Here is a 27,158-nt window from a genome sequence, read left to right as displayed (position 1 = left end):
GGACATGCCATAGCTCCGCATTTTGCATAGCGGGCAAAAGAGTAGTGACTCTAGAGCATCATGAGACTGTTTGTCATATATATCCAACAAAAATAGACCCTTATGTAGGGTACCGGACAGCCTAATTGCATAATCCATCTCTGTGTCTCTAACAATGCATTTGCCATCCTCAAAGATGATCTGAAAGCCATGCTTATTAAAAGCAGAGATAGACAACAAGTTCTTTGTAATGCCAGGTTGTACAGATAAGACATCTAGAAGCATGAAATCACAACCATCTGTAGCAGAAATAGTGACTGTTCCAATTGTTAAAATATGCGGGATCTAGGGTATGGCAGATGCAGAAACTATAGAGGTTGGAAGAGAAAGAGTGAGTTCATGAAAACACTGACATGACTGACTGTTATACAAGTGAATTACGTTCCAAGATGGAAGCTTGAGGACTCATAAACACAATCTTGTGTATAGACTGACAATGACACAAAGACTTTATTGAAGGACAAAAGTACTATGACATTGCATTAGAAAAGAGAGCAACAATGCTTTATAGGAATCTGGATGGTAGTACTTTTCCTACTGTGTATATGGGATTTTGGTCCTGAGCCCTCACTGCTCCTTACAAAGAGATTGAAGTAGGTGTAATTGCAAACATCTCAACACCAATGCCACATACATCATAACTGTTGCTATTCGCACATGTAACGCGCTTCCTAGTAGGGGCTGAATGCAAAGAGGTAAACAAACACTTCTTGGAAGTGATGTGCTTTGATGCTCCACTGTCAAAATACCATGTTTGTTGTGTTTCAGCAGCATTAAATGCTGAATTAGCCATTGAAGAATCATAACTGCATGTGAGAAATGCATAGTCCTCCACTACAAAGTTGGCTGAAGTATCATCATCAGTAGATTTGCTGGTTGATGTTTCTTGGACAGCCAAACCGGAGTTCTTTTTCTTCTCTGCATTCATCGATATAGTGACCGGGCTTCTTGCAATAATGGCATTTTCCCTTCTTTTTAGTCTTTTTTGTGTCTTGGACAACCTTATTTGATGGCTGTCTAGCATCACCCTTTTGCTGAATTTTTACATTTTGCTTGACTTTTCTGTTGCCTTTGAACTTGAAAAGCATAGCCACATCACCTGAAGGCAATGCCACATTCTTCCGAGTTTGTTCCTCTTGCAGCAAGAGGCTTTCCAACTCCACAAATGTAAGGGGCTGCTGCCCCCCCCCCCCCCCCTCAAAGACAACATCAAAGAGGTGTGGAAACCAAGATATGACTCTGGAAGAGAGTTCAATGTGATGTTTACCAATTCAGCATCCTGAATGATGCTCACGCAAATCTTGTATGTGAGTAAGGTGCTCTGTCATGCTATCACCTTCATCCATGGTCACATTGTCCAACTCTCTGCGGAGATAGGATATCTTGGCGTCAACTAACTAGAGTTAGGTTTATTTTACTCTAGAGCCTAGTGTCACTACTTTAAGTTTCTAAGACACTAGGTGTACACACCTTACATTGACACTTTATTAAGTGTCCACACCACACAAATTACATTTGGCACTGCCCATAGAATCGGCAAATTCTAATAGGATTAGCAGAGGAGGTTAGAGGATGTCAGTTGTACTCCTTTCATTTGCAGTATAAGATAAAGAAATACCACAAGGGGCACCAGTTTTGGGACCAACTGGGTGTCCAATGTCCAAGATTGTATGGTAAAGTGTGCATTTCAGGTTTTGTGAATTTGCTAATTGCTGCAATTAGTGCTTAATCATGTTATTTATCATCCTATATAGAAGGAAGGTTGGTTTCATTGTTTGTCCTTTATGTTGATGGTCTCATCTTGACAGGTGATCATGCCTAGAAGATGAAGTAGACAAAGGGGTTGAAACCGGCCTTTCTCCTTGGATAGGGTGGTACTAACTTGTTTTTGCACTAATTACAGTATGTAATTAATATACATAAATTTAGCTTTTATTGCAAATGGATGGAGTACAATTGAGATTCTTTGATTTTCTCCACTGACTAACAAGCCTTCAAACCAATTGGCCCGTTGGTTTGCTCGGGGTTTGGCTTTTACTCTGCTCCTTGAAAGACAAATTCAGCCCCAAATGTGATATTGGTTGGTTGGCTCTTGAATCTTCTAGAAATTTCTCGATTTTAGCTCTTGAAATTTAAATCCTAGGCTCTCGATTGTGAGCATGCATCCTAAGATGGCTATGAAATCTCAATTTTCGTTATAAATTAGGGTTTACAGTAGAGATTTTTCAATATCTCCACCTTTGATGACTCAAATGATTGGATTTTGCTGAGATAACTTGAGAGATGGTTGGAGGATGAGATGAATTCTATAGAGAGAAATTTTAAAGTTTCATTACGAGAAAGATTGAAAAATTGTTGCTGCCCTGCTTAAACAGCCGTGGAAGCTGTCACCTACAGCTTATGACCGCTAGAAAGGCTGTTGCCTCCTCATATATATTGTCACTTACACCTAGAAGGACCTTGGGTTGGTGTCATAAGCACTTGGAGGGCTCCAAACTGTTGTGACCTGTTGTAGGAGTGGTCTTGGTGGCTTCAAATTACATTAGCAACATTGCCTTGCTCTCTAATAGCCTCATTCTCTCTCACAATGACTGGAATATACTTCCACTAGCTCCCAAAAGTGTTTTTTCCAATTGCATGGGTAAGTTTTGCCAAGTGGCAGTCTTCTAACCCAAAATTTTAGGATTATCTAGCTTATTCAATTAAATTTTAGAATAGTAATTTGAAAATTAATTTAACAATTATTCTAGTGCTTTAAAAAATTCTATTATCTATATGCTCATAGAAAGTGTTTTCCTACTCGGAAAGGGATGTTGTTTTGGATATGCTGTACTATCTTTATGCAGCTGAAATTTACTCAGAAAAGATGAAAGCCAAGTATTCACAGGTTTTGTACTTTGGAACATTTCATTTTTTTGTAACCTTCCATCTTTTAATTGAGGAAGAAATACCGAGAGGGGTGCCAATCTTCAGGGCCAATCTGGTGTTGAGCGAGGGAGTGGGTCTCTATTTGTGTGTGTATGTGAAAAGACCAGGTATTAATTGAAGGGGCTACCGCTTGATGTGAGTCATAGACTGGTTTCATGGTTCCATCCCCAGGATTTGAATTCTTTTCTGTAAGAATTTAAGTTCGGACAGTTTTGGGTGAAAAGGCCATACACACAGGTTTTACAGAGGTTATAGGTGAGAAAGACTATGAGATTTTTTCTTGGATATAGTATTTGCTGGATAGATGGTAGACAAGGACAAAGGCAAAGGAAAACTCCCTCATGAAAAAGAGAGTTTTTCTTCTGCTCATAGACACCGAAGAGAGCATTGGTGCATAGGTGTCAGTACCTTCTAGAACCGAGATTGAACCACACAACTTCTCATTTTCAACATACGATACATGCATATGTGGATTATAGCATAAGTATCTTTTATTGAATTTTTATGATGAATCTTTCATTCTTGTCATGGAAAATGATTAGAAATGGTTGAGTATGCTTGAATATATCTAAAATCATAGAGTAATCATTAATTTTTAGTAATTCTTCATGTAATGGAAATCAAAACCGTAAAAACTCACAATGTGGGATTTAATAGAAAAATGATAATTTTCTGGATCTTTATGGTTTCAAATGTTGTTCTTATAAAGTGATATGGTTGGCTCTTTCGAATAGCTTGTAAAGAATCCTCAGATGCAAAATTTTTTGAAGTCACATAATGAGGATTCTCAAGTTGAGTCATCACATCATACCATGGAGCACTCAAAAAGGTAAACCTCTAATGTGCGTGAGCATGCGGAAAGGACACTAAACATGGATACAGGTCCAGTTCAACAAGAAGCACAAGTATAGAACCATGGAGTGAATGGTCAAGGCAGTTATGCACAAGTGGCGCAACAGACTATTCCTCCTCAGTTTGCTACCTATCTTGGTTACTTTGGTGGTGGGTCAGTTTTTCAAGCAATGGCTGGATTACCCACTGGTTATCAGGGATACTTGCCCTTTGCCACCAGGAATAATGCTTATTGAGGCAGTGAACCCACTTTATGCTAATATTGGTCTACAGCCCGGTTATCAGACTTTGTAGAGTCCTTATTTGATGCCTGGAGTACGAAATGCAGCGGCTGGTTTTTCTTAGCCTAGTGGACATATGGCAGCTAAGACAGGTAAAATTAATGTTGATAATGCATCTAAGGGATTTCCCTTTTTACAGCCACTTGTCTATGACAACCTGACACCAAAAAGTGCAAAGCCTAAAGACTATGAAGAGGGTGGCCAAGCATTAAAGTTTGAAACCTTCAATGGTATGCAAGATAAGCTGAAAGCTTTGACATTTATATAGCAGTTTGATGCAGCTTATATTGGAGGGAATTTTACTGAGACTTCTAAGGTGCGGAAGGTTACAACTTTTTTGAAAGATAATGCTTCGCAGTGGTGGAACATATTGTTGATGCAAGGATATGCACCTGCCACTTGGGTCCATTTTAAATAGCAGTTTGCAGCTTCATGGTTAACTAACATGTTTGAAGTAGATGCCATGACCGCATGGCATAAATTGGACGCAACAAATTGTGCGGATTTAGAAGAGTACAATAAGAAAATTTGGGAAGCACTTTTGCCAGTGAGTTCTTATAGGAAAGTGCCTCTGTCAGAACAAATTGAAAAGTACTGTTGCGGTTTACCCGAAGCCATCAGGGATTATTGTACCAAGACCAGGGTTATAAATATGGTACAGTTAAATGAAAATGCTGGTGTGGCAAATGCATTGTTGAAAGGAAAAGCTGACAGCTTTAAAGGCACTGAAAAGAAGGATTCTCAGTTTAAGCAGAATCATGGCAAGAAGAAGAAGCAATTTCCAAAAAAGACCAGCTTTAAAAAGAAGTCGTTTTGGAAGAAAAGTTTTCAGCAGCAGCCTTAGACTTATTTTAAACAGGGCAAAGGAGAGAAGAGGCCACTTTTTGGCAAATCATTTGAAGAAAGAAAGGCTTTAATGATGGATGGGAAATGCTTTATATGTGAGTAGAAAGGCCATATTGCTTCTAAGTGCCTACAGCAATCTTTTAAAGATGTAGAGGATAAAGATGCGCCAAGTAAAAAGAAGCTCAGTATTGGCTTAGTGCCTGATATGGTGGGAGATTAATCAATTGATGATGCTACAGAATTGTGCAGAGCTTGGGGAAAGATCAAAGATTCCACAGTGCTTATTTTCTTTGATCTTGGGGCTCGTGCAAATGTTATCTCACCGGCATTGGCAGCTAAGTTGGGCATACGTCACGAGGAAATGGGACTAGTTAGACAGGCTGATTTGGCATGCCCAGGACATATTGAACCTGTCACCCCCATTCTTGGCAAACTGCGTATGCACATTCAGAGCTATGTGGACACAGAGGGGTTCCATATTATGCCTTTAGAGGGATGTGATGTTCTGTTGGGTATTCCATGGTGCTATAGGAAGCATGCTATCTTGGATACTTACAACAGAACGATTACTCTTGTACATGGAGCAAGACTCATGTGTTAGATATGAAGCTTAAAGGAGAGTCTGTCCCAGTTGTTTCTGCTTCTGCAATTACTTCTGTAATGAAAAATCATATATTTGCGTACTTGGTTTTTGCAAAGCAAGTTAATGAAGTAGATAGTAATGTGTCTATACTAGATGAAAGTAGAAGGGCTTTCTTGGATAAATTTAGCGACTGTTTTTCAGATTCATAACTAGGAGAGTTACCCCCTGAGAGGCGTGAAGATCATACCATAGATCTTATTCCAAGGACTAGTTCGCCCAATAGGCCACCGTACAGGGTCAGTGCAGCACAACAGAAAGAGATTATGACACAGGTTAATGAGCTTTTAGAGAAGGGACTAATTTAGCCTAGTAGTTCTCCGTTTTGTTTACTTGTGTTGCTAGTTTAGAAAAAAGACGGCTCTTGGTGAAAGTGTATTGACTACAGAGCCTTGAATAAGAACATGATCAAGAATAGGTTTCTGATTCCGAGGATTGATGACAATCTTGATCGATTACAGGGAGTAGGAATGTTTAGTAGGATAGATTTGAAAAGTGGGTACCATTAGATCAGAATCAGGCCAGAGCATATCCATAAGACTGCTTTTAGATTGACATTTCGTCTCTATGTATTATTAGTCATGCCGTTTGAATTGACCAATGCTCTTGCCACGTTTAACAGGATGATAGATAGAATTTTCCGCCCTTATCAAAGTTTCGTTGGCACATTCTTTGATGATATGATTATCTTTTCAAAGAATGAAGAGAAGCATAGAAAACACTTAGTTACAGTCTTTAATGAGCTTAAGCGTAACAGATTGCCCATTAATGGCAAGAAGAGTGATTTCTTTTTGGAAGAGATTCACTTCCTTGGGCATATAGTTTCTAAAGATGGTGTGAAGATGGATCCTACAAAGATAGAAGCAATTGTCTCTTGGCGAGACTTGAAAACCGTTCATGATGTTTGTAGTTTCCTTGGCCTATGCTCTTACTATAGAAGATTTGTAAGACACTTTGCAGAGATTGCTTCTCCTTTACATGCGCTTGAAAAGAAGGATGTCAAATGGCAATGGATTGACAAAGAGAAATCAGTATTTAGATGTTTGAAGGGGAAAATGACTACAGATCCAGTACTTATTTTGCCAAATCTGTCTAAGCCATTCGTAGTGTAGTGTGATGCATGTGGAAATAGCATTAGTGTTGTATTAATGCAGAATGGCTGAGTTGTGGTATACGAGAGTAGAGTATTTTCTGTCGTTGAAAGGACTTACTAAATTTATGAGAAAGAGTTATTGGTTGTGATCCATGCACTCTCTAGTTCGAAGCACTATTTGCTTGGTGCTGATTTTGTAGTGCAAACGGATCATCAAACACTTAGATACTTTCTCACACAAGCTAAATTGTCAGAGAAACACATGCGTTGGGTAAATTTCCTATCTATGTTTCATTTTCAGATAGTGCATGTGAAAGGCAAGAAGAATGTAGTTGTAGATGCTTTATCTCGCAAACCGCAGGTGTCAGCTGTTTCAATTTCTTATCACCATGAATTGGATGATATGAAAGAACAATGTGTTGATGATGAAGATTTCTTTGAAAGCTATGAACAGTTGATCAATGGCCAAGATCATGATCATTATGTGTTCAAAGAAGGCTTTATCATGATGCATCGAAGACTATGCGTTACAAAACAGCTAAGGCCAAAAGTTTTATTAGAAAGTCATGCTTTATCGTATGTAGGACATCGTGGTATAGATGCTACAGTCAAAGTGGTAGAGGCTTTCTTCTATTGGCCAACCTTGAGATCTAATGTTGGTGCATATTTCAGATCTTGCCTTGCATGCCAAAAGGTCAAATTTGATAGATAGAAGGCACCAGGGTTATTGCAACCACTGCCTATTCCAGAAAGGCCATGGGAAAGTATTGCCATGGATTTCATTTTTGATCTTCCAAGAACTTCTTCAGGGAATGATGAAATATGGACTATCATTTGCAGATTCAGCAAACAAGCACATTTCATTCCTGTAAGGAAAAAGGCTAAGTCAGAACACATGGTAAAGATATTTATGCATAATATCTTGAAGTACCATGGAATGCCATGGTCAATTGTCAGTGATAGAGACCCAAGAATGACTAGCTTGTTTTGGAAAGCATTGTTTGAAAATATGGGCACTACGCTGAAATTTTCATCTTCTTTCCATCCACAAACTGATGGATAGTCTGAAGAAGCAAATTCGACTGTTTTAGATCTACTGAAGTGTTATGTTTTAGATCATAAGACTTCTTGGGAACAGTACTTGCCATTGGTGGAGTATGCATACAATAATACAGTGCACTCATCTACTGGCAAAGCACCTTTTGAGATTGTGGAAAGTGGAAAGAAATTGCCTCCCATTTTGCAGACAAAAGATAACATTTTTGAAGTAAATCGTTATGTAAAAGATTGGGAAGAAGCATATAAAAAGGTCAAGTATGCCTTAGAAAAGTCGCAAGCTAAACAGAAAAGAGCTACTGATAGTCATCATCGGGATCTCTTGTTCAAAAAGGATGATTGGGTCTTATTGCGTTTTGAAAAGGCACATTTGAGAAAATAGAAGGGCAAGGAATATTTGTTTCCAAAGTTGAGTATACGTTACTATGGCCTTTTTCAAGTCTCAGAGAAGATTAATGATGTGGCAAATAGGCCGAAATTGCTAGAGAATTGGAAAATTCATAATGCATTCCATATGAGCCTATTGAGGCCTTTTATTGGTGAAGTGCTAGAAGATATGGTTCTAGAGGAACAACTTAAAGTAGAGGAATTAGATGAGATTCTAGTTCGTGAGCAGATCTTGGCACATAAGGATAGGAAAGTGAAAGGTAGAGTTATAAGAAGATTTTTGGTGAAGTTTAAGAGGTATTCACCAATGGATGCCAAATGGATAGAAGAGGCTGAATTGGCAGATTCGCCTCAGTTTTTGCAACTTTACTGAGAAGCTTTCTTACTGGAATCCACAGTGACTTAAAATGCTTTTTGAAGCAATGTACATTCTCTATTATACAGTTGAATATTGCATCTCATTGAATAATGCACGATGTATGGTTTACACTTAGCATTAACATGTGTATCATTAAATGAAATCTCAGTGCTTTGAAGTTGTATTTGTTACACTTCAGTTGAATGATTATACATGTTGTGACACTAATAGTTCGGTGATCCGTGCTATCGCCTTGTGTTGCATCCGGAAACATGTATATTAGAAAGACTCCTAGTAATCATAGTTGGATATAGGATGTAATCCTCCACCTATGTGGGACTTGAACTTGCAATGACACAAATGGTAGTGGGGAAACTCCTACCATCGCCCCGTGTCATTTGTTAGCAAGTGATACATGCGATGTCACTAATAACATGGAGAATCTTGTTATTGACATGTGTCATCTGTTAGCATATGTGGCATGCAATCGAGGTCACTTGCTTCTTTCAAGAGGGGGGTATGTCACCGGGTAGTGATACTTTTTGCAGTTGCATTCTTTATTTGCTTATATAAATATTTTATTTTATTTATTTTTTTAGTTGTTGCTTCTTTTTACCCCTAGAGTTCTCTTGGATTAAGCCGGGATCTTTGCATGGCCAGAAGAGGCGGCCATTAGGACAAATTGGACTAATGGTTTGTCCGAGCCTTGGGACCGGTTTCATATTGGATTGGCATTGAAGAATAGAATGTCAATGGTTTGGGATTGTGTGCTTAGCCCCTGGAGATGGCACATGACAATGAGCTTGGCCAAGATAGAAGATGCACATGTAAGAATGCTCACAGAATAAAAGTCACCGTAACTGCGCCACATTACACTTTTTGATGTAGTTGCAATGATAAAAGTTGCTCAGAACAACTTGAGGAATGTAGAGGTCACCATTCCTAAAATTTAGGGAGTTACTATTTTTGGACCCTAGAATCTATTCACGTCATTATCTTTGTTTTTGCACGAGGATTGATTCTCTGGTCTATGCTGAGGTCAAATTTTGCACCGATCATGGAGAATTTTAGACTAGAAGGTTTAAGCGGAAAAATTGTTACATGTATGCCATGTGTCACAATTTGGCCACAAATTCCCAAAAGAGAGAGAGCATTTTTAAAAAAACGTAGTAGGCAGAAGGGGCAGATCTGAGCGTGAAGTTTTCAAGGGGTGAGGGCAGATTGCTGCAAGTACAGTAGCTATGGAGAGTACTTCATCTCTGACTCAGAGGTAGAGCTTGCTCCCTCTGGTCAACTCTCTCTCTATTCTCAAAGAAAATGCCCTGCGTGATGGGCTGATTCCATCGAATGTATAGTCTTGTGTTTTCTTTGCACTTCTGTTGAGGCAAGAGCCTCACTGTCCGGGTTCAGGAGTAGCTGATTGCTTCTCCAATGCAGGCACTAAAGAAAGTGATGACCACACCACACAGAAACAGGGTTTTCAGCTCTGATTTAGTGCTGTTTGCAGGACTGTTTTATTATTGGAATGATGCCAGGGTCAAAAGGGTTTGTAGTCCAACTGGTATGGAACAGATTTGGAATGGAATAAGGCTGAGAACAGGTCAAGAAACAAGTAAAAACAGTAAATACAGAGTTCTGCAGATTGCAATTCTATACTTGAATTATTGAGTTATGCTCACAGAAAGTGTTTTCCTACTTAGAAAGGGATGTTGTTTTGGATATGCTATATTGTCCCTATGTAGCTGAAATTTACTCAGAAAGGGATGTTTTGGATATGCTGTACTGTCCTTATGCAGCTGAAATTTACTCAGAAAAGATGAAAGCCAAGTGTTCATAGGTTTTGTACTTTGAAACATTTCATTTTTTTGTAACCTTTCATCTTTTAATTGATAAAGAAATACCGAGAGGAGCACCGGTCTTTGGGGCCAATATGGTGTTGAGCGAGGGAGTGAGGTCTCTATTTGTGTGTATATGTGAAAAGACTAGGTATTAATTGAAGGGACTACTGCGTTATGTGAGTCATAGACCGGTTTCAAAAGGTGCATTGTCGTTGGTAGAGTAATGAGAATCAAAATCACCAGTCCAATCTGAATCACGATAAGCATGTAATTGTAGTAGCCCTCTCTTTGGCATAAAGCAATCCAAGAGTCTTGGTGCCGTGCAAGTAATGGAAAATACACTTCACAGCTTGCCAATGTGACATGCGTGGATTGTGCATATATTTGCTCAAGGCTGAAACTACAAATTGAATATGTGGCCTTGTGCTGCAACTGCTAGAGGTTATGTATGATGTCAAACATACCATTGTCATCATGCAAAGGCAGCTTAAGTCCTGTCTCCATCGATGTGCTTATTGATCGGCAATCTTGGAAGCCAAATCTCTCAAGGAGTTTACCAATATATTTGGACTATGACAATCCAATGCATCTAGCATCATGAATATACCGAATGCCCAAATAGTAATGCAAAGGCCCCAAATTTGACATATCAAAAGTTTGTTGCAAATTTTTCTTAAATGCTGAAATTTGATTAGCATGTGTCCATGTGAGTAGAAGATCGTCCACATAAAGACAAATGACCAGCAACCGATCGCTGCTCTTTGCATACCTAAAGAGTAGACCCTGATGGGCTGTTTATGAACCCTTGGCTGAGTAAGAAGGCACCAATTTTTGCATACCAAGCTCGTGGAGCTTGTTTCAAACCACACAAGGCCCTTTTCAGCTTGCATATCAAGTGTTTGGATCCTTTAATTGCAAAACCAATGGGCTGCTGTACATACACTTCTTCTTGAAGTTTCCCATGTAAAAATACAGTTTTAATGTCAAGCTGGTGCACAATCCAACCATAATGAGCAGCCAATGCAAGGGTACACTTGATAGTGGTCATACAAGATGTAGGAGCAAATGTCTCTTCATAATCAATGCCTTTCTTTTGCGCATAGCTTTTCGCCACAAGCCTAGCTTTGTACTTATCAATGGTATTATCTGCTTTTCATTTCAGCTTATAAACCCATTTAGTACCAATGGCTTTATTCCCAACATGCAACGTAACTAAATCCCATGTTTGATTCTTGATGATAGAATCATATTTAGCTTGCATTGCTGCTATCCAATGCACAGTCTGCTGTGCATCCTCAAAAGAATCATGCTCATCATCATCATGTGTGTTTGCTGCCATAACAAACACCATAGCATTAGGATAATCATGTAGATGTGTTTGCCTTCAAGTACAACCAGCAATACGAGCATTCAAATGACTATCTTGCATAGTTTGCAAATACCATGTAGGTGTGTGCCTAGCTTCTTGATTATGTACATGCTCTTGTTGAACCTCTTGTTCAACATCTTGTTGAATATTCTGATTATCCATAGACTGAATTTTTGCATTATTTAATGCAGTTGGTTGAACAATTTGTGCTCCAGCTGTATCATAAAAAAGAAGGGCAGCAGCCCTTCAAACGCATCTTTTGCAGCCTGATATGTGTCATAACCAGCAACATGTAATTTTGTTTTTTCATAAAAAATCACATCTCTACTTACAAAACTTTCTTGGATACAAGATTGTACAATGTGTATCCTTTGCTTTCACTATTGTACTCCACAAATATACATTTGATAGTCTTATTGTTGAACTTTTTTCTCAAAGCTTTGGAAATATGAGCATATGTAAGATACCCAAAGGTACAAAAGTGACCAACTGAAGGTTTACGGCTGTCCCAACCTCAAAAGGCGTAATATTTTTCAATGCTTTAGTAGGGCACCTATTCAAAACTTGACAAGTACGTATAACTGCCTCCATCCAAAAAACATATGGCAACTTCTTAGCTTTCAGCATACGTCTTGTCATCTCCATGAGTGACTAATTATTTATTTTTGCAACCCCATTCTGCTATGGAGTATATGCAGTAGTAAGTTGATATGCAATACCTTTTTGCTTTAGAAAGGAATTCAGTAATGAAGACATATATTCCCCCCCTTGGTCCGAATGGAGAGTGTTAATCTTACAATCAGATTGATTTTTCACAAGTGCAGTTAAAGCTAAAATGCATAATACACTTTTAACTTTTTAGTCAATGAAAAAACCAGGGTTGCACTCGTACGTTGAACGGACAGGTTCGTACCATACGAACCGTACGGTACGTATCCGTACTGTTTTGTACGATATTTTAAGCATGTTTTGGCCACGTATCTTGCGGGACAAGGCGAGCTATCCAGGGAGTTTCCGCGCGAAACGGGCTGGGAAAAAAGTCGCAAACTGGGCACGATTGATCATTTGCAAGTCTCGACTCTCTCCTCAACCCTCGCTCTTGTCTCCAAGTCTCCAAGGTTGCATCAAGCTCCCATCCCCTCTAAGCTCTCTCTTCCTCTCTCCTCTTCCCCTCTTCTCTTGAGTCTTCTTCCCATCCTCTCCCTTTTCAAAGTTCGTTCTTCTTCCAACTTTCCAAGTTTCCCCGATCCCCTCCCTCTTCAAGGCTCAAGCATCATCTCACTCTCTTCTCTTCCCATCGACCCTCTGGCCTTGCCTCGGCACCATGACATGTGAGAAGCATGAGGCCTTCAACTTGCACGCCATCCATGTGGAGAGGGACACAAAGAAGTCCAACTCCCACAATTGGATATGCAAGTATTGCAGGAAGAGCTACACAAGTGGTGCAACCCAGCTTCTCCAATATCTTTCCAAGACAGGGGGGCAAGTCGCTCCGTGCAAGTCGATCCCTCAATACATTGCGGACGAGATTCTCGCCAAGATGAGAGGGGGATCCACTAGAGGAGGAGGTGGCGGATCAGCGGCGGCGGCATCTATACCTATGCCTACTCATGAGGAAGCCTTAAATGTAGGCCTATCTTCGACCGATGCGGGTGAGACCTCCACCATTGGTGGTATCGATTCCACATCCGCTTCGGGCTCTGGATTGGAAAAAGGCAAAGGTTAGAGGCTCATGCGGTACCGGAGAGGCAATCCTCTCTCTCTCAAGCTCCCGGTCATACACGTGGATCGGTTGCCTTTCTTAGAGAAAGGCAACGACAAGCCGATGTTGAGATTGCACGCATGGTGATCGAGTGCAATCTTGCATTCAACATCCTAAAGCATGAGCAATGGAAGAAGATGGTGAGAACCATCGCCAATGTCATGTCTCTCCTGCTCGAGAAAATATGACTAGACTCCAGGATGCAGAAGGTCAAATGGTCATTGATCCACAGACTATTGTGAATATGTGTAGTAATTATTTCCTCGACCTTCTTGGTTCCACTTCTCCACCTTCAGACCATATTACTCATGCCCGCTCAGTTTTCTATGATCTGGTCTGCAATCAGGTTCCACAGGACATGCAAGCTACTTTGGAGACAGACATTTGTGAGGTGGAGGTTCTGGATGTTTTGTTACACTTGCCCAAGGATAAAAGTCCTGGCTAGGATGGTCTCACCAATGAGTTCTTTGAGGTATTTGCTATCCAACTGGTGAAACCATTGACGGCTATGTTTCAGCAGGTGTGGGAAACGGGGTTCATGCCTTCGTCATGGAAAGAATGACTTATTAAACTGCTTCCAAAAGTTCCTTTGCCGTCTATGTTGAAACATTGGTGACCAATTTCTTTGATGGGTTCTATGTATAAAATCTTTTCCAAACTAATGGCGAATCGGCTCCATAAGCATATTCTTGCCCTGGTGTATCCTCTCTAATATGGTTTCATTAAGGGCCGCAACATTCTGCACAATGTATTAGATGCGCAACTGGCTATTGACTATGCAAGGCATTCTAATCAGGAGGTGGTATTGATTCAATTGGACTTGGAAAAGGCTTTTGATTATTTGAACTGGTCTTTCATTGCAGAACTTATGTCTACTATGGGCTTTGGTGCTCGGATGTCTTGTCTGATCTACACCATCAGTGCTGCGGCATCTTCGCGAGTCATGCTGAATGGGGGTGTTACCGAGCCTTTTGTCCTTGCCCGTTCTGTGAGACAGGGTTGCCCTTTGAGTCCTCTCTTTTTTGCCCTTGCGACTCATCCAGTTCTTTCGATATTATCTCATCTGGCAGCTTGTTCGCAGTTGGTTGGATTGTCTCTTCCTTCTGGATAGCACTTCATTGGTCAATCCTTAGCTGATCACAGCTTTATGATTCTGCGTGCGGACAAGGATAAACTTCGTAAAGCATTAGATGTTTGGGCTCTCTTTGGTCAGGCCTCTGGTCTTCGCATCAATACTTTGAAATCAGCTATTCTTAGCTGCACGGAGTTGGATTTGCAGTCTTTGGACTGGCAGGGAATGGTTGTTCCTCATGGTTCCATTGTCAGGTATCTTGGGTACCCTTTGGGTGTTGATGTTCCGCCAAAGCAGCTACTAGAGTGGATTTCACAGAAACTGGCAGCGAAATTTCGGTATTGGAAGTCACAGGCTTGGCCCTTCCATGTTCGCCTCAAAGTGGCTCAGACAATTGTGGTGCCAATGCTCACATATTTCTTGCCCTTGCTGCCTTGGACTACTACTACATTGAATGCTCTTACGCAGTATATTCGTTTCATATTATGGAAGAAGGATTCCTTGCATGGAGGCATTTCATGGATTTCTTGGTCGCATGCATGTACCCTGAAACGCATGGGTGGTGGGGCTATCTTAGATGCCAAAACTCATATGCTGGCACTCCGTTGGTCTCTTTTTCGCGCCATGTGCTTGGATCATCACTCGTGGGTTGTTATAGCCCGTTATTTTCTTGAGGATCACGGGCTTCTGCATGGTAATATCCAAAATTGGGGTTCTTGGTGGCATGTTCTTAATGCAGACTCTTGGTTTTCTAGTCCTTCATCCTCCTTGCTTGCTCATTTGGTATGTTCCTGGAAATTGGTTCTCTAGAAGGCTCAGTGGGATCCAGCGGAGGACCGCTTAGCTACTAACTCTTTTCAACTGGAATTGTTGGCAGCCTCGCGATTAACTTTTTGGGAAGGCAAACATGAGCTCAGGCCAAAATTTAACCGCATGGCATGTTTGGGCTTGACTTCAGTTGCAGATGCCACCCTTGCCAATCGCAATGTGTTGATAGCGTTTCGTACAGCCAGGAGACTTTTCAGGATCCCTCGTGGATACAGGGATTTACGGGGACAACTTTTGACGATGCTCTAGAACAGACAACCCTTTCCTTCCCTTGCTTTGGATCGTCCTTGGCAAGACTGGGACCTTGCAGGCCGGCTGAATTTGGAAAAGGCTTCAGTGAACCAGGTGTATCATTTTCTGAATAAAGATCATCAATGGCTGGTTACTAAAGCTAATGCTCTATGGGGATTGCGTAAATCCCGGTTGTGGTGGAGGGTAACGGTGATGGAAGCTTGGTTGAACAAGACACCTTTCAAATATAAGGTCTTTCTTTGGAGAGTAATGATTGGTGGCCTTCTGCTGGCTTCAGCCCTTTCCAAGCGTTGCATCTCCAATGGCACTTGTTTCTTTTGCACCACCAGTGTGGAATTGGCTCGTCATCGATTTATTTCTTGCCCTCTCGCTAAGAAAATCTGGTCCTTCTTGTCGGCAGTTTAGCGCGCGGTGGTCGGTTTCTCGCTACGCCCGTTTGATTGGGTTTTTGTGCAGCCCAAATACCCCACACCGACATAGCCACATATGAAGATCTTGTTTCACTTTCTTAGATATTGGGGCTGTTGGCATAACTGTACCATTCGGAATGCTTTTATTTTTTATTCCACCTCTAATGTTCAGGGGCACATGGCTAGGCTTAAAGGTCTCTTACTCTGGCAGATAGATCTTATTCGGCTCTCTGACTTGCTCCCTCCGGAGGACTTGCTTCCCTGGCATATGGCAATTTCCGCTGCGTCTTTGCTATGACTTTTTGTAACTCTTGGGTTTGTTTATTTCTTGTAGCGAGAGAGTTTTTGGACACGATGGCGCAGAGCCACCGTGTATCTTGTAATCATGTAAACTTGTACTTCTTTTCATAATTAATACAATTACCTTTTACGAAAAAAAGAGAGAGAGAGAGAGAGAGAGAGAGAGCGCTTACTGAGTGGTCAAAAAGTTGGGAGTAGCAATGTTTCCAGGCAGGCAGCTGTGTTTCCCACAGTTTGTGGACTTTGTGCAGTGATTTTCAGTTTGTTTGAGTGAGAGAAGGCGATTTCCAGCTGTGTGCACTTAGGACCACTAAACAAGCAAAAGTGACCTGAAATCAATGTTTTTTTTTGAAATTTCCCAAAATTTTGATGGAAAAAAAAACATCAGAATTGAATTGTGTATTTCAGATGTTTGTTTTTCTTGAAAATGACTATGCTGTTGGCTCTCTCTTTGACCTTTTGGCTGTTGTCTCCTATGTCCAATGGCTGAAATCAGGCGTGAAAACTGATCAGCAGCTCTCCCTCTCTCTCTTTCCCTAGTCGAATGAATGAAAAGCAGCCTTCACTAGCCCAAAATCATTTTTCTCAGCTGCATGGGTGTTTGCATCAAGTGGTAGTCTTCTAAACCCAATATTCAGTATTATCCAGTTATTAAATTAAATTTCAAAATTAATTAAATCTGAAAATTAATTTCAGTCCTTTTGAGCCTACCCAAAGTTAAATGTGCCCATCCATAAATAAATTGGCTCGGCCATTTGCAACATGGAGTGGTCCGTAACCTCTATTGACCCTTAGATTGGCATTAATTAATTATTAATGCCTAGTCCCTAAATTCATTATTGACACTTAATGTCCAAACAACTATCCTAGGGTCAAAATTGGCACCAATTGACAACCAAAGCGGAGCTGGCGTAACTTGTCACAAGTTTTTCTTTGACACCCACTGCATCCTTGAGGTCCTTGGCCTATTACTATGAAATAATTGCCATGTGCAACACGTGCTTGGATGTTTGATTATTAACTTAATGAAATGTTACTAGCAAGATTAAAGCATCTCAAAAATTTCACATCCCTGTGACCATAGCTGTTGCAACATTATTATTATTATTTTATTCAATGATTGCAGTTCGGGTGCAGTTGGCCAGTTTAAAACTGGCCAACTTGGCTATTATATTGTGTTTTTAAAGGCCGATTTATAGGCTGCCTACTGTTGGTCATTTCACTTGTTTGTGTTAGGTGGAGACAGAGATTAGCTTGAGGAGATAGTGAGGACATTCATTCATCATTCAACATACACTATTTATTCAATTTTATCTCTTCTTCCCTATTCCGCACTCCAGGTTATTGTTTTTTAGTTGTGTTCGTACATTGTGTTTTCTGAGTGCAAGCCCTAGCATATCTTCACACCTTGGAACCTTGGAATGCATTGCATTGCCGAGAAAATAAAAAGTCACATTAGGTACATGGGATTGAAGGTGGCAATTCTGATTTCTGTGATGTGTCACAAAATTTTGCCAAATTTTCTCTAGAGACATGCAAAGAAACGATGGCTGAAATCAAGGTGAGAGTCAATGGTTCTGCTCTCAAATTTGTTTATTTTAGTTTTCTTAATAAATTACTTTTTTCCCCTTAGCAAAAATCTGGTATGTAAGAATCATTGCTAAGGCTACTATTGAAATAAATGAGGGGATTTCATATGTAGCCCGAAAGATTCAGGGTCTGCCAAATGTCCATTTTGGGCTGCTTACTATCAAAATGTCATTCTATAGTCTTTTAGGCTTCAATAACCTAGGTCAACAGCATGATTGTCAGGCATCTATATATCTGGATGCCAAAACTCCTGCGGAACACAGGCCTTATGTCCCATGTCAATACCAGTAATTATGCTGTTTACATCAATTCTCCTGTTTTGCAATGTTGACTTGATTAGAACGGTGAGTTAAGAGTTCTTGATTATGAATAGCTGTGTAAACAAAGCTACATTTCTGAATGTAGTTACTTCAAGTTATGAATTTGTTAATGAAGAGGCTAGAGTTATTTCATACCAATCCTTTCTTGTTTCACAGATACTCGGTGTTGAGAAAAATGCCAGCCAACGTGAAATTCAAAAAGCATTCCATAGGTATATGTGGGTCAACTGCATGGTTCAATTGAATGGATTTCTTGGAGGTTAAATCAAGTTTGCATGCATTGTTCTCTACTTTTGCATTGTCTAATTGTGAGAGTATATTGTCCTGAGCAAATATTTCTTTTTAAGCGATGCATCATCGATTGAATTTTGTTTTTTTCAGTTGAATGTCTTCAGATGTGCAGCATGAAGTTAGTTTTGGTTAATTTTGATATGTGTGACCCACCAGGGTGTGCATCTACCAGTTGATCCTTTATTATTTACAATTTGAAGTTGAAGATGCATTACCCTTACATAGTTAGATATGCAACCTACATGAAGGCCCAACTTGTTTAGTAATTTGTTAGGACTTCCTCTTGTGAGCATGTAATAGATTGCATCCTTCTCTCAGATTTCTGAAGCAGCCAAGGGGTAGAAAGTTGATTTCAAGTACTACATTAGGGGGAGCTTCCACCATATAAGCAAATATAATATAGTGCAACTTTGTGCCAATCCCCAATTTCCCATTATGTTCATCGTTAGTTCATTACAATATTGGTGTATAAGTTTCCTGAGTCCTTTTTGTAGGAGAATGCCATCAAATATTACATCATTCAAACATTTAAGGCCGAAATTTGTTACGATTGGCATGAATGATGTTGAGTGCCAATTTGCAAATTCATCACACAATTGCTGTATGGGGGCCAATCTGACTAGCCTCAATTCTATCACACAATTGCAATATTGGGGTCAATTTGACTAGTTTTTCTTTCCATTTGTCATTGTGAGTCAAACCCATCCTTGAGATTTCCATTTTCCCAATGTATTTAATGTCATTTCAAGTGTAGCCATAGTGAAATTAGTTTCATGGGGCTTGATAAATTAAGAGATGCATGATGTACTGAGCATGCATTAATTGCCACTATAAGAGATGTTAGTGTTGCCTATAAAAGAGACCTAAATCCCTAGCGCTTTCCAGGTAATGTGAGACATGCTTCACTTCTTGCAAATATTATGCACTAGATTTATTCATGACTCTAGTCAATTGACAAATGGAATATTGTATGCTAGGGTAAGAGCGGCATACAAAAGCTAAGCATTGAATTGCTTTTTGAGATAGTGGTGTCAAACGGTTTATCCTCATCCTTGGAGGATGTTAGGGTTAAGAGGCAGTAAAGTGGGCTTACAAACCTTAAATTGAAAACTGTGTAAAAGCTGTTCATTGCAATGCTCAAGAGAGAGAAAGATCTGAATCGAGTGGAGGTAATGAGACAAGTAAAGTTAGAGGTAAAGTCTCCATGTGCTTCTTGATGAAGCTTGAGTATTGTTTCACATATGAAAGAATGCAACTCCATAGAGGAGAGTGACCGAGCAGATCGTCCTCGATGATGCACTTCACCTTGATGTGTTTCAGTTAGAGCTGATTTTGGATCGAGCTCTTTTAGGCTCAATAGAGCATAGAAGGTCCAAAGTATTGCCTAAGGCTCAAGGGGAAGGTTACACCTCCGCTTCTCTAGTGATGGACAGCTCAATTATGTAGTGGATCTCGAATGTACTTGCTTTGCAACCAATGTATTGTATGCTAATAATATTTCTATCATTGGGATCACTATTCAATGTACTAGTCACTGTGAGTTGGTATACATTCTAAGAAAATGGACATGCATCTGTGCATACCATGCATGGGATGCTTGCTTTACACATAGAGGGCCTTATGCAGTTAGCATAATTTTAGAATCTGGAGCCTCAAAGCTTAGAAGTTGATTGATATAAACCTTCTTAATTAAGAAATGCAATTTTTATATCAAGTTGATGTAGCTCTCGATGCATGCAACATCAATAGCTAGAGCTTACGACACATCAAATGGTCCCAGCATGATATATAGGTGCAAATGTCAAAGCAAATGGCTTGTTGGGCATAATCTTAGCCACAAAATGGGCTTCGTGGTGTTCAACATTGTCATCAATTTCGCAGTTCAATTTGAACACCCACTTAGTCTCAATAACATGTTCCATATTCAGTTTTTGATGAATCTAACTTTGATTGCATTGCATGTATCTACTTGGGGGTTTTGAAAGCAACAATATGACATAGTGGTTCTTGATTGCAAGAAGTGGCAATGAATGCAAAAATATGCTAGGGTTTGGAAAGAGAAAGAATTGAATGCATGAACTTGACTGAATAACAAAAACAGATAGTGATGCACTAAACACAAACCCTAAATGCAAAACACAAAAAATGCAAACACAAATAGAGAAGAACTCTAAAGTGAATGAATGAATGTTGTAAATGAAGGAAGGATTGTACAAGGTGCTCAAGGGCAGAGCTATCCAACAGCCCCGATGGCTCTTGTGGGAGCAGACTGAGGGAGGTGTGGACGTGTCTCTTCCATCGGAGATGGATCTTGAGTGTAGTAAACACCAGTCAGAGCAAAGGGTGATGAAGATTCAAGAAAAGTGTTGAAAACACAAAAACGGCTTGCTGGAGATGCAAATGCAAACCAAGCCGATACTAGAAATGGAAGGGCAACAAATTGGAAACCAAAACTCATTAGCCTCTATAGCAAGAGTGGGAGATTGGTGATAGTTGTAGACCACGTAGTAGTAGTTGTTGAGGGTTGGATAGCTAATGGAAGAGGCTTGATGGCCGAAATATGCAAGACAAGGATGGGTTGAATGGTAGGCAGTCTGTCTATTGATAGATGTAGAGGGATCCTCCCATATTAGGGTTTTGCATGTGGAACATAGAAACATGCGGAACACAAAAACTCTATGCTTCTTGTTTAATGACACTTTTGGTAATTTACATGTTTTGGAGTTGTTTAAAGAGCTAATTTGTATGTAATGAATTTTTAGCCCAACACCTTCTCTCAAGCCCAAAATTGGAATCAGAATGGGACTCTAAGGAAATCTTAAGCCCGTTTTACCCTAGGGCGTCCCAACCCAAAGTAGCCAAGACATTGGAAAAAGCGTGCATGTCGGTTGCGTAATGGTCTACCAAGACTACAGAGGCGATAGTTATCTTACCAAGGGAGCCTAAGAGATCACTCCAGAGAGGCCAATGCATCCAACAAAGGGTGCTCCTTGGCTGCCCATGGCCTACTAGGACTCGCAAAGGCAGATGGAACCACCTTTTTTGGTTTTTTCTTGGGAAAAGATATTGTTTGCAACCTATCAAGTAATTGTGCCTCATGGGTAGAAGGAAAAGAGATGGTTAGATCCAACACATTACAAAACAACTAAGCTAATCCAACCACTCGTGGGTGTTGATGACGAGGGAAAGAGGTGAAGAAGTATGGTGGTGAAGAAGCGTTGGTGGAGAGAGCTTAGGATCTGCCTAAGTGTGCTCCATGCAATAAGAATGCTCATGCAACAGTGCCACTTGGACAATGTCCCTCATGGGGATGTTCACTTGCCCAAGTGCCCTTGTGTAAAGGTAATGATGACATGCAATGCAAAGAGGAGATACAACAGGGAAGGGAGGTCGATGTTGAAGATAAGTGTTGAACCATACTAAAATTGCAATTGCACATTGCCAATACCTACAATGTCACATGCATAGTTGTCCCCAAGATGGACAACACCATGTCGACCCCCTGTATAGTCAAAAAACTACTTAAGATGAGGGGTGACATGAAAAGAAGCACATGAATCTAGAATCCAAGTATGCATGTCATCATCCGTATCTGCAAGTAAAGCATGTGTACTAAAGTGTGAAGAGACAAAGAGTAAGTCATTCCCATTGTCACTGTCATGAGTGACTACATTTACTTCTTCAATTTTAACACTGCCCTTCTTAGGGCTGACTCTCTTTCTTCTCTTTCTTACTATCATTTGTCTTCTTGCCCTTTCCTTTCTCTTTCTTTCATTTGTAACAGTTACGTTTAAAGTGACCCTTGCCACAATGATGGCATTCAACATCCTTACCATGTGATTTAGTGCGTCCCTTGCTATCAGATTTGCCTTTTTGCTATGATCTGCCCCTAGTATGAAAAGCACTGGAAGACTTACTAGATGCATTGTTCTGCCAATTCATTTCTTCCATGAGTAGAGCACTCTCTACATCAGCAAAGAGAAGGATCGCATTAGAATTGCTCATAGCAGTCCTGAATGTGTCCCAACTCTCTGGCAGAGTGCAAAGCAAGAACATAGCCTTAAATTCTTCATCAATCAAGAACTCCAAGGCAACCAACTGGGTGAAAATGGAGTTAAACTCACTCAAGTGAGTAGACATTGTTGTATCCTCTTTCATTCACAAATCCATAAGCCTTTTCAACCAGTAAACTTTGCTTGCGTCACTCTTATGGGTATACAGTTCTTCCAGTCGAGTCCAAATAGCACAGGCAGAATCCAAACCTTGAATGTTAAACAGCAAGGCATCAGAAATCGATAGCTCAATGGTTGAGTGTGCAAGCTCGTTTAACTCATCCCAGCCTTTCTGTTCCATATCTGCAGGCTTTGCCCCTTTGGTCTTAATTGGCCTTGCCTGCTTCTTCTGCAACAGGATATTATAGCACTGTTTTTGCCAGACTGCAAAGTTATGTGCTTCTTCAAGCTTCTTAATGTGCATGAGATGACTGTTGTCACTGCTGCCAGCCATGGTTTTCAGCCCAAATGTGACCAACAAATTCAGCAAATGCAGGCCCAAACTGTCACACAAGTGACCAAGGTACAAACAAGTACCAACAAGCAATAAATAACCACATAAAAGCAGAAATTTCAGATTTGCAAATAAATTTTCACAAGCACTAAACCTTGTGGTACAACACTCCACAACTAATTACTGCTGTTCCAAGGACAAATACATCGCATTACATGAGAAGTCCCAAGTTTAAGCTGCAATTTCTGTTGTACATGCACCCACGGGCACAAAATTTGACACACACGGTCAAAAGCCCCAAAATTTTTGTGCTCAAAGCATCAAGCATACATCTGCACGGTCTTTGACATGCATAGAATAGGCCAATTTTGCCAAAATAGAGCAATTTCAGCAAAACCCCCAAATATTTCCAAGTGCTAGATGTCCAAATTGCATGGAATTAAACCCCCATGTACATAAAATGACCAAATGGCACACAAATTTCGCTCAAACAGCAAAAACCCCAAATTGCACGGGGTCCAATGTGCATCAACGTCAAGAAATTGGGTAAATTTCAGCCCAATTCTTGCATGTACATAAAAAGCCCCAAATGTCAGAGGCAAAATGTCACAAATTCCTGTAATTTCTGAGACAAATATCATTGTTGTGTCTTGCTCGCATCAAATCTGTACAAATCCTCGAATTTCTCGGGTCCGGTGTGCACAAATTTCATGAAAATTCTTGGGAAAATGGGTACTGATTTTGCAATTTTTGAGTCAAATTGTCCCTACATTGAAGTCCCCAAATCCGGGAAAAGCCCCAATTTTTCCAAGCCAGATTTGCACAGATTTGTATTTTGTGCTTGTACGCGTGAATGTCTGGTATGGAAAGGAAATGAAACTTTTGGTTGGAGTGCAGAATTGACCATTTCAGCCTGCTGTAATTACTGGTTCAGACCTGTTCTGAAACCTGTTTTCAGCTCTTACTGTTCCCTGTACTGTTCAGCCCACAGTAAATACTGGTTCAGACCTGTTCTGAAACCTGTTTTCAGCTTATATTGATCCCTGCACTGTTCTGCATCATCTGTGCCAAGTGCCCCTTGACTCTGACATCAATTGGGCTCTGAATTACCCTCTGAACAGACCAGAATCAGTTCTGGTTTAGTGCTGTTTCAGGCTCTTGCTTGGTGAGGTTACCACCCTCACTTGTCCCTGCTGGGAATTGCAAACAACTGCTCCTGTTCCTGGAGAAAGGAGGCTCTTGCCTCATGCAAAAACAGCATATTCCACATAGCTGTACGTGAAATCAGAAGAAAAGCCCTTGATTCTACAGCATAACCATACTCTTAGAGAGAGAGAGAGAGAGAGAGTAAGAAGCAAGCTCAGCCCTCTGTGCATCATAGACAAGGTAGGCAAGCTCTCCAATCTTCTTCATCAGCAACTGTCCTTCTCAAATGAGCCCCCTACTAGCCAAAAAAATTGCACGCCAGCCCTCTTTAAAGAGGTAAGTGCACACATTTGTGCCAAGTGGCAGCACTCTAAGATATTTCCCGTTCTAACCTTCCGGTTTAAAATTCTCCATGCTCGGTGCAGAATTTGACCTCGGCACAGACCAGAGGATTAATCCTCGTGCAAAAACGAAGATAATGACGTGAACAGATTCTGAGGTCCAAAAATAGTAACTCCCTAAATTTTAGGAGTTGCTTCCATTGCATCCCACTAGTCTTCTGACCATCTTTGCAGACTATTGCTACATCCAAATTTGTAATGTAGCTCAACTGAAAGTGAATTTTTACTGATGACCCCACATGGACTAATGTCTTGAAGATTTGTCCATCTTCACTTTGAACTAGTCTCTTCTAGGCTAGTTCTTCAACACACTTGTCTATATACACTTTCACAAGTCTCTTCCAGGCTTGTCAATCTACAGTGTCATCAGTCTCTTCCAGATTTGTACTGGACCTCAACTGTCCAGTCTTGACTCACTAGACATTCTTGTCTGTTTCACATACTGGCCATGCAACTCAGGCGTTTAGATTTCAAGAGGGATCCTTTCACAAAGAAAAACCAAATAAAATATGTAATAAGGAAATCAACAAAAAGGTACTAGTTGTCACAGTCTTGTGACAGTTTGTGCTTATGGGACATAGATACTCTCGAGGAACGCATTTCTTTTAAATAAACAAAGTTACTTCATTAATTAAGCATGCTTTGGGGCTGTTTAAGTGAAGCTAATGCATTTTTAGCTCAATAGCCTCTAATTGAAAGACATGTCGGTAAAGTTGCAACAACTGAGGATAGTCTTCCAAGTCATCCTCTTTCATCCACTTTGTGTCTATTGGTCAAATAATGTTGAAGCTTCACGAAGAAGTATATGGAAACTTTACCTCTAACTTTGCTTGTCTCAAACCTCCAGTAGGTTATAGGTCTTTCTTGTCCTTAAGCATTGCAATGCTTTATATTTTCACATTGCTATAGTTTCATCTTAACTAATATGTAACATTGCATCCAGTTGACTAGCCCCTCATGTGTACGAGACATGCTAGGAGCATGAGATGCATAAGGAAATCTTATTGTTTGCTTACTTTGGACTAGTGCAATGTGACTGTGCATGGGAATTCGCATAGCCATACCAAGATACATTTTCCCATACATTGTATGTATTACTAGCTGCATTTTTCCTGATGACCAACACTACATGGAGCATTTGCATGACCAACATTAATATCATGAGTCCCAAACACAATGGATTGCATATGTGCGTTACTAAACTTGCCACTTTGAACCTTAGCATCATGTTGACATTGTTATATATGGGGTTATATATATTACCATCCATACCCGGATACATTGGGCCTTAGACACCACACATTGGTTGTTGCATACCATAGCATGGAAACTAGTGCCACCACTAAAGTACCATGGCTGCCCCATCATTGCGTGCATGCCCTACTGTCCAAAATGCATATGATTGACACTTTCAAGTTGGCCTTGTATATGTATCAATTGCCCCACTGGCATTGTTTGCTTATGCTTACTACCTACATTTGGAACATCATGTTGTTTTGGCTCTTTCTTTGGTGTATCTTGATGTTCCGAAGCTCTCAAAGATGATTTTCTCTTATTGCCTTTGCTCAGATGATTGAGACTTTTACACTTAGATAGTCACATTGATTAGAAGCCTATATAATGAGTGGTTTCAAAAAGTGAAACGAGATGCTCATGATCAAAGAAATAAACCATGAATTGGTGAATCTATATAATGAAGCTTTCCAGAAGCTAAATTTGGCGACTTCTAAAATTTAGGAGATTTCTGTTTTTGGAAGTTGCTCAAATGGAAATTCTGTTCGTACCAAAGGCTCTAGAATTTCACAAGGAACAATTTCGTCTTCAGTAGCTATCTCAAATTCTTAACCATTTGAGAGATTTTTAGAGTAGAAGCTTGAAAGCTTCTTTCTTTATAAAAGTGACATGTGGCATTTAGAAGAGGATATGTGTCATTTTGAAGAGACAAGTGTCTCCACACTTGTCATTTTCAACAAACACTTGTCATTTGTAACCTTTACTTTTTACTCTTGAGCACCCGAGTCCCACATTTATATATTGGAGGTCTCTCTCTTCATTTGAAACAACTTCTCATGCTGAAATTTTAGCCGCATGCTTTGTACTCTCCTATCTATCTCTTATCCAAGAAATACTTTATACTTAACTTGATCTAATCCAAGCAGTAAAGAAGAAAATCTACTTGTTGCTTGAAGTTTGCAGAAATTAAGGTTTAAAAACCCTAATTTTCAAAATTGTAGCGAATCAATCCATTTATATATGGTTCAGGCACTTGGTGCCTGTGGTTTTGTTTCAATAAATTTCTGAAAAGGGGGAGGGGCCGGTTCTTCTCTCAACGTGGGGTCGACTCTTTCCTCTCTTTCTCACTCTCTATCTTTTAACTTTCATGGTACTAATTGAATGAATTGGTTAAGTTCAAAGTATCACGTTTTTTTCTACGCTTACAAAAATCCAGTCGGCATAACTTATCACAACTTTTGCCTTTAACACCCATTGCATCCTCGGGGTCCTTGGCTTGTTACCATGAAATAACTGCCATATGCAACACGTGCTAAACAACCTTGCACATTTGATTAATAACTTAATCAAATGTCATCAA

At 40.1% G+C, this 27,158-nt stretch overlaps 1 protein-coding gene across 1 annotated transcript in view; it reads left to right on the top strand.

Annotated features, from left to right (window-relative positions):
* The window catches only part of ATERDJ3A (DNAJ heat shock N-terminal domain-containing protein), a 112,579-nt gene that overhangs the window by 25,275 nt on the left and 60,146 nt on the right, over window positions 1-27,158 (top strand). Inside the window, exon 2 of the mRNA XM_087670514.1 lies at window positions 18,378-18,433. Within this exon, the coding sequence (XP_087526640.1) occupies window positions 18,378-18,433 (56 nt within the window). The remainder of the gene's footprint in view (window positions 1-18,377; window positions 18,434-27,158) is intronic.

Source organism: Lygodium microphyllum, chromosome 28 (genome assembly GCF_053477565.2).
Source record: "Lygodium microphyllum isolate KBCC chromosome 28, Lygodium_microphyllum_v1.1.10, whole genome shotgun sequence".
Lineage (NCBI taxonomy): Eukaryota > Viridiplantae > Streptophyta > Polypodiopsida > Schizaeales > Lygodiaceae > Lygodium > Lygodium microphyllum.
This window is presented reverse-complemented; position numbering and strand designations above follow the sequence as displayed.